Here is an 18,843-nt window from a genome sequence, read left to right on the forward strand (position 1 = left end):
ACCGACGAGCAGAGATAATGTTTAGTATTGCCAGCAGATCTCTCTGGTGTTAATGATTATCCTGCCTCCTATCTTATCTCAGCTCTTTCTACTGAGGCTTCATGACAGCAGCAGCTCTGAGGCAATGTCCACCTGCCGGACGCAGTTATCTGCACCCCGTTGTGGACATTTTCTCCTGATACCGTTAAAACACCAAGAATGTGTGCTTCACCGGCTCGGAGGTTCCTGTGGATTACAGCCTCAGTTTTTGTGATTTTACCTCACTTAAACGTGGGGTTGTTGTCTGACTACAAGATCTGTGGAGATCCTGAGTGTGAAAGTAAGTTAATTCAGTTTTTTTCAGTCTTATTTATTTAATTTTTTTACATCGAAGCTCTTCTTCTGTGCTCATGTGTGTGTTTTTGTGTGTGCAGGCCTGATGAGCAGAGTGCAGGCGATAAGGGACCACCGCAGGAAAGACTGCCGCTTCCTGAGCTTCAGACGGGGAGACACCATTTCCGTCTACCACAAGCTGACTGGAAGGAGGGACGACCTCTGGGCCGGCAGCGTACGTCTCACGTCTCTATCGTCTCCTTTGAAAACGTATAAATAAGAAGGTGTCCAAACAGTCCCTCAGCTGAGGTCAAAGAGATAAGTCTTCATTACAATACAGATAGTTTCTGACCACTGATTGGCTGTGATCATGTTAATAATATCCACTGATGAATGCCACTGAAAGGACACCCTCATGATTTAATTATGTACTATTACAAACACAGAAATCGCATTTTAATATATTGATTAACAGGCTTTTTCAGCCACAATGCACATCTGTAAATGTCATATAACTGGCACTGAAAATAAGTAAGAAGAATATGCTGAAAGAATTAGAAAGAAATGTGCTTTATTATATTTGTCTGGTTGTCTCTTCTTCCCCCTGTGATTCTGCCGTCTGTATTTAATCCACGCGACTGTTTGCTTTACAGAACAGACCGCTGCACTTCGCTGATGAACTTTGGTTTTCTGTTTATTTCAGATTGACAAACAGTTTGGTTATTTTCCAAAGGATGTTGTGCATGAAGAGCAGGTTTATGCAACTGTGGAGAAAGTAGTAGAGACAAAGGTAATTGGTCAGAAATGCAAAATATAAGAAATATATAAGTTGATAATAAATAAGTAGATATTTACTGTCTGTGTATTTGTTTCATGCATCTTTACTGATGAGGTTCCTTTTCTCTCTTTGCCTTCAGAAATCTGATTTCTTCTGTACGGATGAGTTTGGCTATCTCATTGACTCCAGCCATCAGGACACTGATGATGATGATGATGATGACGATGATGACAGTGATCAAGAACTCAAAACCCAGGAGTCAGAAACCAATGAGTTCATCCAACACACTGACAACGTGAATGCAGGTGCCTCGACAGAGTCTCCGGTTTCAGCGCAGGAAGCAGGAGGAGATGAAAACAAAAACGCCGGTGATGCTGCAGCCGGGCAGGAAGCACACGAGGCTCCTGCGACGCAACAAGGTGGGTCTCCCTCCTCCTCCTCCTGGCTCAGTTCTTCCGTGACAGGATGGTTAGGTCTGCCTCAGGAGGAGCAACCTGGCCGTCTGGCTGAAGGAGAAGAGGAAGATGAGACGAAGGAGGCCGAAAGTTCACTCACTTCCTCCGGGACGGGGTGGCTCGGGTTCGGAGGAGATGGGAAACCCGACAATGCTCAAGAGAATGTGAAAAGCGGAGAGGAAACAGCCAGTTCAATCACTTCAACCATGGCGGGTTGGCTCGGCTACGGAGCAGAAAAAGAAACAGATTCTGAAATAAAAAAGCTCGATAAGGAAAAAGAACTGGAAGGAGAACCGACAGAGAAATTCAGGAGTCGGAGGATGTCTTTGGACCTCGAAGGCAGCCAATTACACGAAGAAGAGAAACAAGAGACGGGGACGCTGGGTTGGTTGGGGAGCGGGTTGTCAAGCACGCTGGGCTTTGGTCTGACCGATCAGGAGGCAGGACAGGAGACGACAGGTGGAGGACAAGCTGAGGAAGAGAAGGAAGAGCCGGCGTCTAGTTCCTGGTTGGACATGAGGATCGGGGGGATTTTAGGCTTCGGGAAAGATAATCGTGAAGTTGATGAAAGTGCAGGAAGTGGCCTGAAGGAGACAGAAGAGGAGACGACCTCACAAGAAGCACCAGGATCACAGAGTGGGGACACCAGTCAATCACAGCCTGAATCACAGGATGAAGAACCTCCAAACGATGTCAACGACGGCATTAGTGATAATCACACAGATGCTTCAGACGCGAGCAAGAACAGTGTCTTACATGTAGATGCTGATGATGAAGATATTTCTTCTGATAGCAAGTCTGAGGAAAAATCGCAGGTAGTAGGAGACGTGTCCTCCACGATCAACGGCTTTTTCCAAACTGGTGATAAAGAGAATAAAACGGGTCATTTAGAAGATGACAGTAACGACAAAAACGCCAAAACGGAGGGTGACGATCGTCTGACGCCCAAACTGAAAAAAGATCTGCCACAAAGCAAGAAAACCGAGAGTGTGGAGGGGGAAGAGGCCGAAACTTCACATCAGGTGGAAGAGTCCACCAGTATGTCTGTTGAAGTCGGTGCCAGTGGTGACGACCACGGGGACATTTTTACAACTCAAAAACAGGAAGGTCAAGTCAGTGGCGATGCCACGGACAGCAGTGGACCGAGTCAGCTTTTCTCATCATCCACAGAGGAGAGCAACGAACCAATCACAGCGGAGGATGACAGTTTTAGTCCTAAGAGAGATGAAGTAGAGGACGATAATTCACGTGCAGATGTAACCGATCATTATGCAGAAACACGTCACGGCGAGTCAGGAGAGGACGAACAGATGCAACCTGCTGAGGGCGGCTCACAGGAATTTAGATCGTCGCTTTCTACAAGTACGGAAAATCTGGATGAAAATGTCTCAGTGGAGGACAGAGGAAACATCTCATCAAACACAGATCAGGCCTCGATGCTTCCAGAGATGGAGTACAAGGACAGACGGACAGAAAGTGATTCAGACAAGCAGCAAACTGTGAAGGAAACTATGGACGACGGCACAAACAAACTTCAGCTGGCTCAAACCGAGACGTCGGGATCTGAAGAAGAAGGCTTGAACGAAAGTTCAACTTTAGGTTCTGAAATGGAGACGGAGGAAGAGGAGTCGAAGGATAGAGGGAGGCAGGAGATGACAGAGGTGGAGGAAAATAAGGGGGATTTGAAGGAGGTGGAGGAGATGAAGGAAGACGAGGAGCAGCAGGAAGTGGCTGAGATAAAGGAAGAGGGGCGGCAGGAGGAGATGTGGGAGATAGAAGAGGAGAAACAGGAAGATGACAAGGAAGTAAAAGAAGAAATGAAGGAGAATGAGGTGGAAGACTTTAATGAGGAAGAAAAGCACGAGAAAATAGAGGTTAATGGGGAGAAGAAGGAGGAAGAAGAGGAGGAATTAAAGAGGGAGAAGGAGGAGGAAAGGGAGTTACAGGGGGAGACGAGGGAGACGAGGGAGGAGGAGACGAATGGGTTAGAGCAAGAGAAGAACCAGGAGAAGTTGGAGGAGGTAAAGGAAGAGAAGGAACAGGAAGCGAATGAAATACAGGAAGAAGTAAAAGATGAGGAAGTCTTAAAGGAAGAAATGAAGGAGGAGGAAGCGAAGGAGGGGAAAGAAGAGAGGAAGCAGGGGGATGTGGAGGAGCTGAAGGAGGTAGAGAAACAGCAAATGATAAAAGAGTTACAAGTAGAAGAAAAGCAGACCGTGGTGGAGGAGTTAAAGGAGGAGAAGATGCTGAAAGAGGAAGAAAAGAAACAGGAGGAGTTAAAGGAGAAGATGCTGAAAGAGGAAGAAAGGAAACAGGAAGCGTTAAAGGAGAAAATGCTGAAAGAGGAAGAGGAGAAACAGAAGTTAAAGGAGGAGAAGATGCTGAAAGAGGAAGAAAAGAAACAGGAGGAGTTAAAGGAGAAAATGCTGAAAGAGGAAGAGGAGAAACAGGAGAAGTTAAAGGAGAAAATGCTGAAAGAGGAAGAGGAGAAACAGGAGAAGTTAAAGGAGGAGAAGATGCTGAAAGAGGAAGAAAAGAAACAGGAGGAGTTAAAGGAGAAGATGCTGAAAGAGGAAGAGGAGAAACAGGAGAAGTTAAAGGAGAAAATGCTGAAAGAGGAAGAGGAGAAACAGAAGTTAAAGGAGGAGAAGATGCTGAAAGAGGAAGAAAAGAAACAGGAGGAGTTAAAGGAGAAAATGCTGAAAGAGGAAGAGGAGAAACAGGAGAAGTTAAAGGAGAAAATGCTGAAAGAGGAAGAGGAGAAACAGAAGTTAAAGGAGGAGAAGATGCTGAAAGAGGAAGAAAAGAAACAGGAGGAGTTAAAGGAGAAGATGCTGAAAGAGGAAGAAAGGAAACAGGAGGCGTTAAAGGAGAAAATGCTGAAAGAGGAAGAGGAGAAACAGGAGAAGTTAAAGGAGAAAATGCTGAAAGAGGAAGAGGAGAAACAGAAGTTAAAGGAGGAGAAGATGCTGAAAGAGGAAGAAAAGAAACAGGAGGAGTTAAAGGAGAAAATGCTGAAAGAGGAAGAGGAGAAACAGAAGTTAAAGGAGGAGAAGATGCTGAAAGAGGAAGAAAAGAAACAGGAGGAGTTAAAGGAGAAGATGCTGAAAGAGGAAGAAAAGAAACAGGAGGAGTTAAAGGAGAAAATGCTGAAAGAGGAAGAGGAGAAACAGGAGAAGTTAAAGGAGAAGATGCTGAAAGAGGAAGAAAAGAAACAGGAGGAGTTAAAGGAGAAGATGCTGAAAGAGGAAGAAAAGAAACAGGAGGAGTTAAAGGAGAAGATGCTGAAAGAGGAAGAAAAGAAACAGGAGGAGTTAAAGGAGAAAATGTTGAAAGAGGAAGGGGAGAAACAGGAGAAGTTAAAGGAGGAGAAGATGCTAAAAGATAAAGAGGAGAAACAGGAGGAGTTAAAGGAGATGCTGAAAGAGGAAGAGGAGAAACAGGAGGAGTTAAAGGATATTATGGAGAAGAGAAGAGAGAAAGATGAAGAAAACCAGGTGCAGATGGAGAAGATTCAGAATGACATCAGCAGGTCAGAGTCAGAAAACAACGAGAAAAATACACAAGATGTGAACGATGTGGGATCATCGATCACTGAATCAGCCACGAAAACAGAAAACCTACCGGTGGAAGCAGAGGAGGTGGAGGATGAAGAGGAAAAACAAGACGAGGTGGAAAAGGTGAAGGGTGGAAAGACGGAGGGGGAGGAGGTTCAAGAAAAGCAGCACAAGACACATGATGACGTCCAGAAATGTTCAAATGAGCTTCGTCTTCAAGGGAGCGAAGAGGCGGAGAGAGATGGAGGAGGAGCTGAGGGTGGAGCGAGTCCAGCAGGTGACGGGGTGAAACAGACAGGAGAGAGAAATGATAAGAAAGAGGAGATACGCTCTGAAGAAGAAGAAGAAGCTTCTGTCGAAACAGGAAACACTGACACTGATATAGAAATGAGGAAAAATGACGATAATCCAAGTGGTGCTTCATCCTGGAGAGACGAAGGATGGGAACTCTCAGCTCCTCCTGGTGTCCAAACTCAGACCGTGACATCTGAACAAACGGCCTCACAGGTGTCTGAAGATCCTGGATCTTCTCCACCGGATGGTCGCAGCACAGCGACAGCAGAGGTTGAACCGGGAGCAGCTTCTGGTCTTTTCAACACGGCCTTCAGCTTTTTCAGCCGCGCGCCCACCGCTGAACCTCAGGAGTCCACAGAATCGGCCCAGAGTTTCAGCCCCGAGCTGCAAGGCTTTCTGACTCCTGAGCAAGACCTGGACTCAGGTCCGGTTCAAGATCCCGCCTCTGCTGAGATCAACGTCCGTACTACAGCTCCGGCCCTCCGAACAGAAAGCCTCTCCGAACACTACGAGAACCTCCTCGGCCTCGTGAGTGCGGACGAGGCGGCTGTTTTGACGGAGCTGTTTGGGCCAAACAAGCTGGAGTTCTTGGATTACGTTTTGACCAGTTCAGTGACCGAAGACCAGGATGAGGATGAACCCATACTGTGGGACATAGAAAGACTTCTGCGTTATCACAGGGAGACGCTGGTCGCTCCGAGCACGAGACAAGCCGACGCACCGCAGGAGGACAAAGGAAAGACCCGAAAACTCATCGCACTTCAGAAGCTGGAGATGCTGTTGGAACGAGTGAGAGAGACTTTCAACACGAGAAAGTCAGATATTAGTGATAATCAAGGTATATTTGTCAGCCATCATGGCAAATATGAATTATTTTTTTGATCGATTTTAATCTTTCACTTCAGGTGTGGTTTTTATTTGCATGTGTGTCAATCAGAGTCCGTGTGTTCCCCTGTCAAACGCAGCTAAAGCCAGCAAACGTAAGGAAACGAACGCAGAGGAAGAGTCTAGGAGGACACAAGATGCATCTGTAGTCAGAGATGAGGCGGCGGTGGAGGAAGATGACGACAAAGCGGGTGGTGGCACAGAAGAAGAGAGGAAAACTGTGTCTGAGAAAAGAGGAGAGACGGGAAGTGACGTTGCATCAGGACCACCGCCGCTGCTGGAAGGTATGGATGACCCGAGTGTCCGTTTATCAAGAAGGATTGACGGATGATTAAAAGATATTAACATGGGAGAAGGACTCAACCTCCTGCAGCCTCATTCCTGCAGCACACAACCTGGATGACACGGCCACAACATTATTTTCAGTTGTTGTTTTTTTTTAAACTAATATCACACGTTAAACAAAGATAAAATCTCTGAGTATTGTATTGTCAGACGATGGAGTGTATAAAGTTTGGATTTTAATCATCATTATGTGTGTAACTGCAGGGGCGATGAAGCAGACCCTGGAGTTGGTTCGTCAGATGGAGATCCACGGACAGCTTATGGTGCAGGTAAGAGTCTCCAGAAGAGTCCCAGCAATAGAAACTGTCATTAGTTTGTCATACAGTATGACCTCCACCTCTGACTGGGCTTTTATTCAATCTTCATAGATAATAATGTGTTTGGGAGGAACGCTTTAAATCCTGACGTCATGATGACTGAGGTCAAAGCAGGTGTTGTTTACTTTCTCTGACCCAGTTTAAAATGCTTTGTCATCTAACTTTTAAGTGAGAGGGCAACTTTAGGTCCCTCTAGGTGTCTTCAAACGGAGGTGTCTGCTTCTTTAAGACATTTGCACTTGTGACATGTTGATCTGACTCTCCCCTCTGGCGTGCAGCCTTGCCTCCTTCTCAGGTGTCCAGCTGGCTCGGCTTGGTCAACATCACTTCACATTTTGGGTCCTTCTCACTCCGGCCAGCTGGCAAGCAACACAGCTGCACAAGGCAAACTGGTTTACATGTTTTGAGGGATCAAGTGTGTCTCTAGTTTCAGATGGAGCAAAATGAGGCCGGGTCGGTGAGTGTAAAGTTCAGAAACGCCCTGGAGGAACATTCAGGCTGATTCAAGTCTTCACCTGTGTCCTGCTTAGTAGTTTGTTATCAGCCTGTCGTCGTAACTCAAAGCAGATACTCTGCTCGAGAGAAAAATGCACACATGTGCTCAGTTTGATACGGTTGAATTAGTTAATGGAGAGGTCTTTATAAGCGATAATGACAATACAGTAATCGTTGTGGTGACACCTGTTTCTCTTGGTGTCACTTTGAAATCGTTCCGATATGCCAGTGTGGCATTTTACAATTGGTGACGTTGGGATTAAACCATTTACACCAACGCGGGGGGGGGAGTGGGATTTACCATGGATGTGAAATTATTAATTTTTTACAAAATATTGTATAAATTATACTTTGATTCTCTATAAACAAACAATACTTTATTTTATCATGCTATTCCGGAGTAATTGATATCTAAAAAGTTGTTTCAAGGATTTAACAGGGACTTTCTGTGATCGCACCCCTCCCTCGTGGTACACTCCGGAGCGTCGGTGTTGTGAAGAGGATGTGAAATCGCCGCTGACCCGGTTAGCTGCTCCGGGTTTTCTGTTTCGGTATAAATACTAAATTACAACTAAAATATAAAACAAATGAAATAATCCGGACATGGCGGAACCCCCGACAAGTGACGAGCTGGCCGGCAAAGCGGCCGACTTCCGGGCGACGGCGGAGGCTTACTACGGTGTCGTCGTGGAGAAAGTGAAGGATGTACGTTGTGTGGCAGGTTTCTGTTAGCATTTCACAAGTAGCATTAAAAACACGTCGTTTCTCCGTTTTAGCTCCGTGTTATAAATTTATTATTTTCATTTTTAACTCCGTGTTTGTTCCGCCGGCGCTGCCGGCCAGCTGTCAGCACCATTTGGAGGTTTTATGTTGTATTTCCCCCCCCCAAACCTGTTTATTATTGTTCTCGAGAGTTAGCTGGCTTTTATTGACCGTCGTTTCGGTGTTTCTGCTTTTTTTTTTTTTAAATTAATTAATTAATTTATTGGGTCAAAATATCAGGTGTTTGTTAGATAGATGTGCTGCTGTGGTGTAAACTGTCAAGGCTGTAACTGTTCAGCATATTAGCAAATAATATTCGCTCCTATTTTCAACGTTTAAATGTAAAACAAAAGTGTAAAATCGGAAAATATATATATATATATATATATGTATGTATATATATATATTTATATATTGAGAAGTGTGTTTTTGTCCTTTTGAAAATGTGAACGTGCTTCTTCCAACTGAAGCAACAGCTGTTGTGAAGCTAATTTGATGACGTCATAATGCTGCCAGGTGAAAGTAATTGCATTAAATCAACATTGTTAAACGTTTCTTATTCATTGAAGTAGTGTTGTTGTTGTTTTTTCCCCATTTGTGTTGGTTAACTAGGTGAGCATCACTATTTTACTGTGTACGATCCACCTGTGAAAAAGGACTAAAACAAATTTCTTCCCAGATTTGAAACATCTCATTTTAAAGAGATGATTAAAATGAACAGCTTTCTGTTTTTTTTTTGTGTTTTTTTTTCCCAGGTTGTATCGTCGCTGCCGGATGACCTGAGACCCGGTCCGGACCTGTACGGTGTGCCGTGGGAACCGGTCATCATCTCCAGTCTGTTGGGGCTGCTGACCGTGCTGTTATTCACCTGTAGATGTTACAGCTCTGTGAGTGCATATTCACATTTTACGTTTACAGTTTATGAACGCATTTGTTTTTGGTTAAAGCGTAGAGGCCACACCTGTTTGCTCGGCATTTATAAAACCATAATTCCCTCCATTGCTAATTTGTTCACAATTGTTTTTTTTTTTAATTTTCTCGCAGATAAAAAGCAGAGTTTATCGAAGTAAGTTCTTGCTACGTATTCCCTTATATTTGAGAAATAACTAATTTAAACGTGTCTGTAAGCTTTATATTGCTTGTTTTTCAGGTAAAGAGCGATCGATGGCTGAACAGGTGGCACAGCTGCTGGATGAGAAGTGTAAAGTCCTTGAGACTCTCAGTCATTGTCAACAAGAGGTTGGTGCTTGTGCTCATTCTGACTGATTGATTGATGGCTGGAGACGAAGCTTGTCTCACACGCAACACTTGGTCGGTTAATATGAGGTCAAATTCATGTAATGTGTTTCTATGGCATCAAAAATATCTAGATGGGAAGAAACAGAGTCATGTTGTCTTAAAGTGCGATCAAAAAGCAGAAATGTTCTTCTTGCAATGTAATTGCAGGTAATTCTGAACCAGATGCATTATTTTCACGAGTACTGTGAGATGAATGTTTTTCATGATGTGTGATTTTCAGTATGACGACCTGGAGGATTCACTGAGAGACAGCGGTGGCTTGGCCCAGACTCAGAAGAAAGAACATCTGGAGGTGAGACGGAAAGAATCAATATGAGTACAAAAACCTGAAAACCATCGATCCTCAATGTGAACAGAACCTCCTCGATGCCTGTTCTTGATGACATTAATGGGTGTAATTCACACGGTAGTCATGTCTGGTACCGTGTACCGTTTCAGATCTTAGAAACAGCGCTGAACTCATTTAAGCACCTTTGATCAAAACGGATACATCGATCTTTTTATTGTTTTGGTTTTGGGACGCTTTCTCAAACTGTTTTTAATCCTATTGACTACAAAGCCAGTTGATGTTCACAAGATGTAACGTGATTCAGACCTCTATTTATTCTTTAAGGTTCAAAATGTACTTCCTGATTGAATTTCAGCACAAAGGGTTAAAAATATTTTATTGCGTAACTATTCATCTTCACTTCACTCGAACAGCCACATGACCAGATTTGGTGGAATTTGTTTTCAGTGGTCAATGACACAATAAATAATAATCATAGAAAAGGAAGAACTGCAATGCAAGATGTATGAATTACAACGTAAGGGTTGTATATATTGTTCATATTGTAGCAGGAGGAAAGCTGTTCTTCAGCTGTGTTATTTTAGTGGACAAGGACTTGGATGATGATGATGATGACGATGATGATTTCCTGGCTGGCCTTCAAATGGCACCGTGGTTAAAGGTAAAAAATGTCGAAGGAGATTTCTCATCAAATCTTGTTGTCATGGAAATTTCAGGTAAAATCCAGACAGTTGGATCAGGCCAAAAGAGAGCTGGAGAGGGATCTAAAACAACTGAAGGATCAACTGGACCAGCAGAAAGAACACAGGATAGAACAAGAAAAGAGGGTAGGAGCACGCACTCCCATCAAAAACACTGTGGAAGTCTTGTTCACTATGTTGTTAACTGAGATGCGATACTGACTGAGTGAATTGTTTTGGTTCTTCCTCCAGATAGCGGTGCTCGAGGAGAGCATGGAAACATTCGAAGAGGAAACCAAAAACATGCAGTCGCAGGAAGAGCAGGTGCGGTCCTCCATTACCTGATGTCCTCTGCTGCCTCTTCTTGTCCTCCTCTGATCCGTACTTCTTGGTTTCATATGACGTGACTGCTGCCCGTCTGTCTCTAGGCACAAACCACTCTGAAGGTGTACCATATGAGCAGTGACCGTCTACAGAGGAACCTGGAAACATCTGGAGAGGAGAACACGGTGCTACAGGAGAGCAACGCTCAGGTAGGATGCTGTAAACTCCTGCTACCATATATGGTGGGAAGGGGAGTGGCTCTGCTTTTACATGGTTTCCCTATTCAATACATCCAGCTGCGTGCCGTACCAAACTAATGCACAGAAATGTTGTCATGTCTTTGTGCCTCCCCTTTCTTTATGCATATTTTTTATTTGCTGTGTCTTACCTTTCTGTTTTTCTCTCCAGTTGAGGCAGCAGGCGGAGGGATGGGCAGAAAGAGTGAGCGAGTTGGAGGCGGAGATGAGGAGGTTCGAGTCCGCCCACAGCGGGATGCAGCAGGATGTGACCAACAAGGATGAACGTATAACGGTAGGATTGGTTCTTGCATAAATTACAATATATTGTAGAAAGTTACTTTATACATTTTTTTTTTCTAAAATATCATTAATATCCCCAGGACGACTACGGAGAGACAAGAAATCGATATATACAATTCATAAAAGTATTCAGTGACATCTTTTGACATAATTAGTATCACAAATGTTTGTTTGCTTGCAGTCGTTGACAGATCGACTGCTGAGGATGAAGGCTTGGGATTCAGATCTGGAGGAAGAGGAAGGTGAGGAAGGAGGAGAGGAGACGGCTAATGGGACACCAGGAAAAGGAGAGAAGAATGGAAGAGGGGACGTCGGCTCACAGGGTCATCTGCAGAAAGTCCAGAAACTCATTTGTGCTGCCAAGGTAGATTAATGAAGAGGACATGAGCACATCATGTTTAACAACCACTGTATGTATGTAGTGATACACAAAAAGGATTAATATGGATAATAGTTTGAAAACATTTTTGAATTCTACAGCTGAATTTACGCTCTAATACATAATATAATATAAAATGTCTTTGTTTGTGTGTAGCTGAATGCAGACCTCAAGTCAGTGGATGAAGATAAGGACAGAGTATTTGCCAAACTGAATGATGAAATCAAAGCTAAAGAAGACCTGGAAGGTAAATTAACTGTAGTTAACAGTTTCCTTAATAATGGAACATTTAAAAACAGCAGCTTCTAAAAACAAATGTTTGTGTTGAGATTTAACATCCGTTATCATTGTGTTCTTGTTTTTCACCTCAAGTGGGCATTCAGGACCTGGAGAACGAGAAATTATCTCTGCAGTCTGACGCTGAGCACTACGCGGATCAGGTAGCTCACCTCTGCTGTGTACTTGTGGGATATTTGATTCATTGCCACGTTTGTTTGCCTTTATTTAATTCTTGTAAATTCATGTGCTCAGGTCCAACGATTACAACAGAAACTCCACATTATGACAGAAATGTACCAGGAGAACGAGCTCAAGCTGCACAGGTATATACACATAGATATGCATGCACAGGTTTTACTATAAGAATAGGATGCTGTATAGAAATATGTGGTGATAAACATGTTTTTATAGACTGCTGACAGTGGAAGAGAAGGAGCGCCTGCAGAAGGAGGAGAAGTTGAATAAAGCGGACAAAAACATTGCGATGGCCATGGAGGAACTGAACAACTACAGGTAGCCGTTTCCTTAAAGAATAAAGAAATACGTCAACAGCATGCAGCAATACAACGGTGAGCTTCTCCCCCTCACAAACGCCGTCTCACTTCTGCTTTATTTCAGGCAACGAGCGGAAGAGATGGAGGAGGAGCTCGAGAAAACCAAACAGTCGTACCAGACTCAGATATCAGCGCATGAGAAGAAGGCTCATAATAACTGGGTGAGTGAAACAAAGTGATCCTGCAGCACGAGAGAAAAACACCCCGAGATCAGACATGTTGTTGGTGAAGCGTTGGTTTGACCACTGATGAAACTCATTCTGCATTTGAGTGGTCTATTTAAACCCACCGAGCTGCACTGTGTCTGTATATTTGTACATGTATCGTGTTACTGATATTTCCAGCTGGCGGCCCGAGCAGCAGACCGAGAGCTGGCAGACATCCGGAGAGAGAACGGCCTCTTCAGACAGAAGTAAGCATCACGTCCAACTTTGAGAGAGTGAAGAAGATTAAGTACAACACTGTGTCCCTCGAGCTTTGCCCCCGTCTACCTCCCCGCACTGACCTTGAATAAATCTATGTTGGATTCATTTTAGGAGCTTTGAACACTGGCATGTTTAAATATATATAAACATATACATATCAACAGTATGGTTTTGCTTCATTAAATAAGCTACACTTGTTTGCGAAAGTTTGGGGACCCAAATTTTGTTGATTTTTGAAGTGAAGTGGTGCGAGGTGGAAGGGGGGGGTTGGGGTGGGGGGGCTCTCGATGTGTTGTGTGGTACAATTTCAAAAACATTCTGCATATTGACTTGCGTTGGGAATTCTGAGATGTTTATTCTTTGATTTACCTAAAATGCATGAATACACTAATAAACTGTTCATTACACAGTCGGGACCACCGGGCTTGTCCCACTTTAACTTCCGGCGTGTTTGTTTACAGGCTGACGGATACACAGTTTAAACTGGACGCCCTCGACAAAGATCCGTTCGCCTTGGACAGCCTAGCTAGACCACTGCCTTTCAGAGGTACACACACACACACACACACACACACACACACACACACACACACACACACACACACACACACACACACACACACACACACACCTAATATAGTATTGAGCTTACAGCACAGTGGCTGGAAAAATTAAGTAAGTTAGATTTATACACATTTATGTCTTAAATTACAGTAAGATCTTCATCTAAGTTACATTTACGAGCAAACACAATCTATTCGAACTAATATCACACCAATCACTGTGTTGTTTTTTTGTCCATATTAAATACATCAACTTTGTAGGTTGGAAAAGTACGTGAACCCCAGTTTGCCTTCGTGCTCACCAGATCTTCCTTGATTTCCAGCAGAAAGGTCACCGTATGGTCCCTCTCCTCTCGGTCGACCCTCGTCTGAAACCAGACCTTTCCTCTCTCCTCCTCCATTAATGGATGGACCTCCTAATAGATTGTCTCCTCGAGGTATACACGTGCAAAGAAATACACAAATATACATTTAGCTGCAGCAGTACACGAAACCTTAACAACCCCCAAGAATGATGCACAAAATACTACAAACATCAAAACACTTGTCAACATTTTCATTCATATACTTTCGACACATCTTCCAAAACACCTTCTGGTGTTGCAGTCGTGTAATTTAAGCACAACCACGGCGGTTATTTACAACCTGTTTTGTGTGTCATTATGTGTCGCTGATCGTGGTATTTTAAAGACGGCACATTTTCCCACTAAGTCTGTTGACCGACTAACTGCAGCATGATGAAGTGCAGACGCTGAAATGTGTTGCAGCATGGAGTGTGTGTTGGCATACAATCTGGAACGTACAAAGGAAAGAGAGAATACTTTGATGAGATGCGTTTCATTTTCTCAGTTCATGCAGTCATACTTTCTGTCTCTCTCCTCGTATCTCACTCTGCCCTGTCTTATCTTGTCTTTGGGCTGTCGGCTCTGCTTTTTCCCTTTCATCCATGTCTCCGACTCCCTCCTTCATCATCACCTTCCATCATGTCTCCTTTCTCCTTTGGACCTTCTTCTTTCACCGCTCCTTTTCTCCCCAGTGCCTCGTGGTCCAGGGGAGCCCCCCGGTGGCCAAGGAGAGATGGAGCGCAGCGGAGGTCCTCACTCAGACAGCGGCTCAATCTCTCCCACATGGGAGAGAGATCGAAGGGGACCCCCCCCAGGACCCCCGGGGCCTCTAGGACCCCCAGGTGTGTGTGTGTGTGTGTGTGTGTGTGTGTGTGTGTACACGCAAGAGAAAAAAAAGACAGAATATGATGATAAATCCTCACACGGCCCCAAACTGGCTGCGAAATGATCAACGACTGAGATCGTATTTAACAAACAGAAATGATGATGTTTTCTCAGTTTGATCTAAAACTAATCGGATAAGTCCGCCAGAGGTTTAACTCCTTATTACACAAGTTGAACAACAGTTCTTACTAATTATTACTGCAAGGATGAAAATCAAACGCGTCTCTTTCTAATGATTCCTGCACTTTCACGTCAAAGTAAGAATCTGCTTTCAGACTGCAGCTGTTGTTTGTCAATTTTACAGAGAATATTTGCACGTGTGAGAGCTACATTTCTGTTGCATCGTCAAACGTTCAACATGGTTATACTGGGTCTTATTATTATTATTATTATTATTATTATTATTATTACATGTGCATCTTGATGGTTTAGGAATGTGGGACGTAAAGCAGTGGATGTGCAGGTGTAGCTAATAACAGTGATTACGGCTCCTTTTCCCTGAAATGGGATGCGGCCGTCGTGCAGGAGATTTGTTGCAGCTGAATTCAGCAGGTTATAAGTTGAAGTCCTGGTTTGCATGTGAATGCTAAACGCACGTCGACCGTGCATGTGTTTTGTCTTTAAAGCATTTGAAGCACTTAAAAGTACAGTTGTCTGTGAAGCTGTGTGATAAAAGTGTTTGTATGAGATCCTTCATCACATGATCCAGAAGGGAAAACACTGTTTCTACAGTTTATTGTTGTGTTTACAGTTACAGGTATGAGGGAGGATCGATAAGTTCTGACACTGCTTCTGCTGCACCAAACGGAGCTGGAACCTTCGTCAGCAAGCACTCCAAGTTTCTTCATTTGATCAAAAACAGCACCTGAGTTCCACACATTTTTCTGAGCGGCGGCGTGTGCGCCTTCGTGATTTCACCACGAACATGGAAGTTGAGCACTGAGCTTTTTATGGGCTCAGAAAGACGCAGGGAGTCAAATCCGGCGAGCGGGAGGTGATGTGGAGGAACAGTTGTGTTATTGCAGGCGACAAACTTGCGCTTCTTCAACTTGCCGTGAGCGAAGTCGTGTTCGCGACCCAAAGAGCCGTGGAGCCACAGATCAGGTGGTTTCCAGCAAATGTTTTCTCTCCGACTCCCGAGAACATCTGTGTTGACAGTCGGACTCTGGGCGACCGACTCACGGCGCACAACCCGACGTACGTCTGACCCCGTGTGCCGTCTTCAGCCTTGGACAGTGACGTGTTCTGTCCCTCTCGGGACACCTCGCCCTGCTCACCGCCTCACTGCTGGAGATCACCTGCAGCGTTTCACGGGTCTCCTTTGCTGGTTCCAGGAGTTTGACACAGAATCCCGCGCGCTCTCTCTGCTCAGGTTCCACGGTGAAATCACAAATCTTCTCGTACCGGTGGTCACCAGAACGTGTGCGACTCAGATGCTGACGTTGATCATGTGACTTAACGTGGAATACTTCCTCATGAAGTTGCGTTGTTGCTGCCCACTGCTCCGGGCGTGTGACGGTGCAACAGGAACAGTCTCAGAACTTTTTGATGTAAAAAATGACAATGTTTTCTCATATTTCTTATTTTTAAGCTCTTTATTAAAGTCAGACACTCGGAGGTCACGCTGTGCCTTCCATGCCATGTGTTTAAACGGAGCAGCTTCCAAAGACATCACCGTCGCACCACAGAAAAGAGCGTTGCTGGACTTCTTGACTCGTATGGAATCTCTTTATATGTTCTGCCTCCTTCAGGTTACATGTTTCCAGAACCAGGAGGTCCCATGTACAGGAGACATCTTCCTCCTCCAGGAGCTCTGGGCCCTCTGCATCCTCCTGGGACCCTCCCGCCCGGCCCGCTGCATCCTCGGGGTCTCCCCCCGGGACCACCTCACCCTACAGACATGGCAGGTCTGTCTCTGCTGCCTTGATACCTTTTAGACTTTAAATAGGTTAAGATGCACATATTGAAATGGAAAATCAAGTCATTTCATATTTCCTGTCTTCACCTACGAACTGTTTGTTAATGCAGACGGCTCCTTCAGAGAAAACAGCCCTGGTGAACCCAGAGAGGTAGGAGACGTGTGTGTTGGTGTGTGAGAGCTGCCTGTGTGCCAGCATCAATATAAATCCTCTTTGTGTGTCTTGTCACCAGTCTGGTCCCGGTGATCTGAGGACTCCCCCCGAAGCAGATCCGAGGGTGGGTGGCCCACCCCCTCCCGGACCCCCGATGGGTCCCATGGACGGTCCCTTTCCTCGAAGAGCCCCCTATGGCCCCCCTCCTGATTTCTACGCTCCCAGAGGACCGGGGGGGCCACCGATGATGCCAAGTAGGAAGTTGCATCCGTCTTCTTGGCATCTCCTCTCCAGATGTCGTCAGTGGAAACGTAACTTTTTATTTCCTTCTCTTTCTCTCCAGTGTGGGCTCCCCCTCCTCCGGGGATGATGTTCCCCCCTCGTTTCCCTCCCAGCGGACCCCCCCATCTTCACATGCCCTCCTACGGTCCCCCCATGCGGCACCCTCCTCCTGACGGCCTCCCACCCTCTTCCACGGGCCCTCCTCCTCCCCCTCCTCCTCCCCATCAGCCCCTCCCCTCCCCACCACACAGCCGGTCGCCTGAGGAGAACACGCCCTCGCCCGAAGACGCCATCTGAGCCCGACAGAGTTTCTACCTGAGCTGTGACATGTCACACTTATTCATCAGGAGGATTTATTTAATGAAGTGTCAGCGGAGGGGAAACGCCGGCCTTCGTTAGCCAGTTTTGTCACTGTATGTCCGTTGATCTCCGTTTCTCCTCCAATCATATCCTTTCTTCTCTTTCTTCTGCCTTCCTTCTCTCTGTTACTCCCTCCGCCTGCCCCATCATCATCATCATCATCATCATCATCCAGCTCCATGCCCTGTGAGGGAGCCGTTGTTGTGAAAGCGCGGCGACAGCAGTTGTGAACCAGAAACATTCGCTTGTCAGCTTGTCTTTGCAGAAAGGTCTTTAATGGGACTTGGGTTGAAGTGCAGCAGGTCAAAATCTCAATGACGGAGCGGCAGCAGTGAACATTTCACCGCGATGACTCAGGAAGTGAAGTTGAAATGATCTCAAACATCTTTTAGGTCTGTAATAGGACATTCCTTTTGTACTAACACTCTTGTCACTGTCACAATAATTTAACAAATTTAGCCATTTAGCATCTGTGTCGTTGTTGACGTGGATTTGACTCCACAGATCACATCAGGTCTCGTTTGGTCTCACTGAACTGAGTTGATCTGACTCTAAATATTCCTCACAGGTCAAATCAAACGGTGTTCTTGAAATGTAATTGCATAACTGAATTTCACCGACTTCCCTGTGGGATTTGGGGACTTTGCCTTCATCAAAAAAAGCTTTTATTTCATACCAAGAGCAGCGAACAGTGCTTCTGCTCATTTTCCGCTGACATACAAACAGCCAGGCTTGAAGGAAAAGTGGCTGATATTGGCTGCGTTGTGTAAACTGGGACTCATCCTGGCAGTTCCAGAGTGGAGGATGAAATGAACTGACGAGTAGAGGCTGCCTGGAGAGTCAGAGGGATTGACGCCCATGTGAATTTTGTAAAAAGTGATTATTGATAGATGAATAAAGACTCTTTAATTGTCAAAGTCTCCATATTTTACTAGTGCAATAATCTTCAAGTAGTCGTGTGGAGTTGTTAAATCATCAGCGGCCACCAGGATTAACAAAACACTGGAACGTAATTATATTATGATACTGTGCATATGACATGGAAATGTATTAAATATGGTAAATCTGTAATTGTAAAAAAAAATACTTTCACTAACTGTAACCTTTACTGAGCAGCACAGCTCTTTAACTTCCTGACCAAACTCTCCTGCTGTGACGTTTGAATAGAACGTCACATACGAAGAATATTTTTTTAAAGGTGTGCTGAGGATACTGAATGAATATACAAATACGCAGTTTAAATGATAACACTTGTACATACTATTAAATCAATAAAATACACTCGCTGCACTTAGTGGGATGTAATTCCAACAAAGGAGGAAGTTGTCACTTATCAGATGATAAACGGATGAAAACGGCTTTCTAGTTT

At 44.7% G+C, this 18,843-nt stretch overlaps 1 protein-coding gene across 2 annotated transcripts; it reads left to right on the forward strand.

The window, feature by feature from the left end:
• Positions 1–127: 127 nt before the first annotated feature.
• Positions 128–18,391, forward strand: mia2 (MIA SH3 domain ER export factor 2). 2 transcript variants are annotated; one of them, XM_069717840.1, is made up of 28 exons: positions 128–319; positions 414–547; positions 1,016–1,102; positions 1,230–6,234; positions 6,362–6,565; positions 6,831–6,895; positions 8,956–9,087; positions 9,245–9,266; positions 9,351–9,439; positions 9,720–9,791; positions 10,505–10,615; positions 10,721–10,792; positions 10,897–11,001; positions 11,201–11,323; positions 11,513–11,695; positions 11,867–11,957; positions 12,083–12,150; positions 12,242–12,312; positions 12,401–12,502; positions 12,608–12,704; positions 12,888–12,955; positions 13,430–13,515; positions 13,855–13,968; positions 14,568–14,717; positions 16,512–16,667; positions 16,789–16,829; positions 16,912–17,086; positions 17,176–18,391. In XM_069717840.1, the coding sequence occupies exons 1-28, from the start codon at positions 199–201 to the stop codon at positions 17,409–17,411; spliced, it is 7,980 nt and encodes a 2,659-aa protein (XP_069573941.1). In that variant the 5' UTR covers positions 128–198; the 3' UTR covers positions 17,412–18,391. The 2 variants fall into 2 exon arrangements, with proteins under 2 accessions (XP_069573941.1, XP_069573942.1); XM_069717841.1 differs by having other exon boundaries at positions 13,858–13,968.
• The last annotated feature ends 452 nt before the right edge of the window (positions 18,392–18,843 follow it).

Source organism: Brachyistius frenatus, unplaced genomic scaffold, assembly GCF_029030835.1.
Source record: "Brachyistius frenatus isolate BFR_SWC_R1_liver_20210118 unplaced genomic scaffold, ASM2903083v1 Contig_182, whole genome shotgun sequence".
In the NCBI taxonomy this organism is placed as follows: domain Eukaryota; kingdom Metazoa; phylum Chordata; class Actinopteri; family Embiotocidae; genus Brachyistius; species Brachyistius frenatus.

Bases quoted from the DNA above. Each gene is read 5' to 3' on its own strand.
- mia2 (XM_069717840.1), top strand. From the start codon at position 199: ATGTGTGCTTCACCGGCTCGGAGGTTCCTGTGGATTACAGCCTCAGTT. The intron at 13,969-14,567 runs GTATACACGTGC...TTTTCTCCCCAG, and splicing joins TAATAGATTGTCTCCTCGAG to TGCCTCGTGGTCCAGGGGAG. The intron at 16,830-16,911 runs GTAGGAGACGTG...TCTTGTCACCAG, and splicing joins GCCCTGGTGAACCCAGAGAG to TCTGGTCCCGGTGATCTGAG.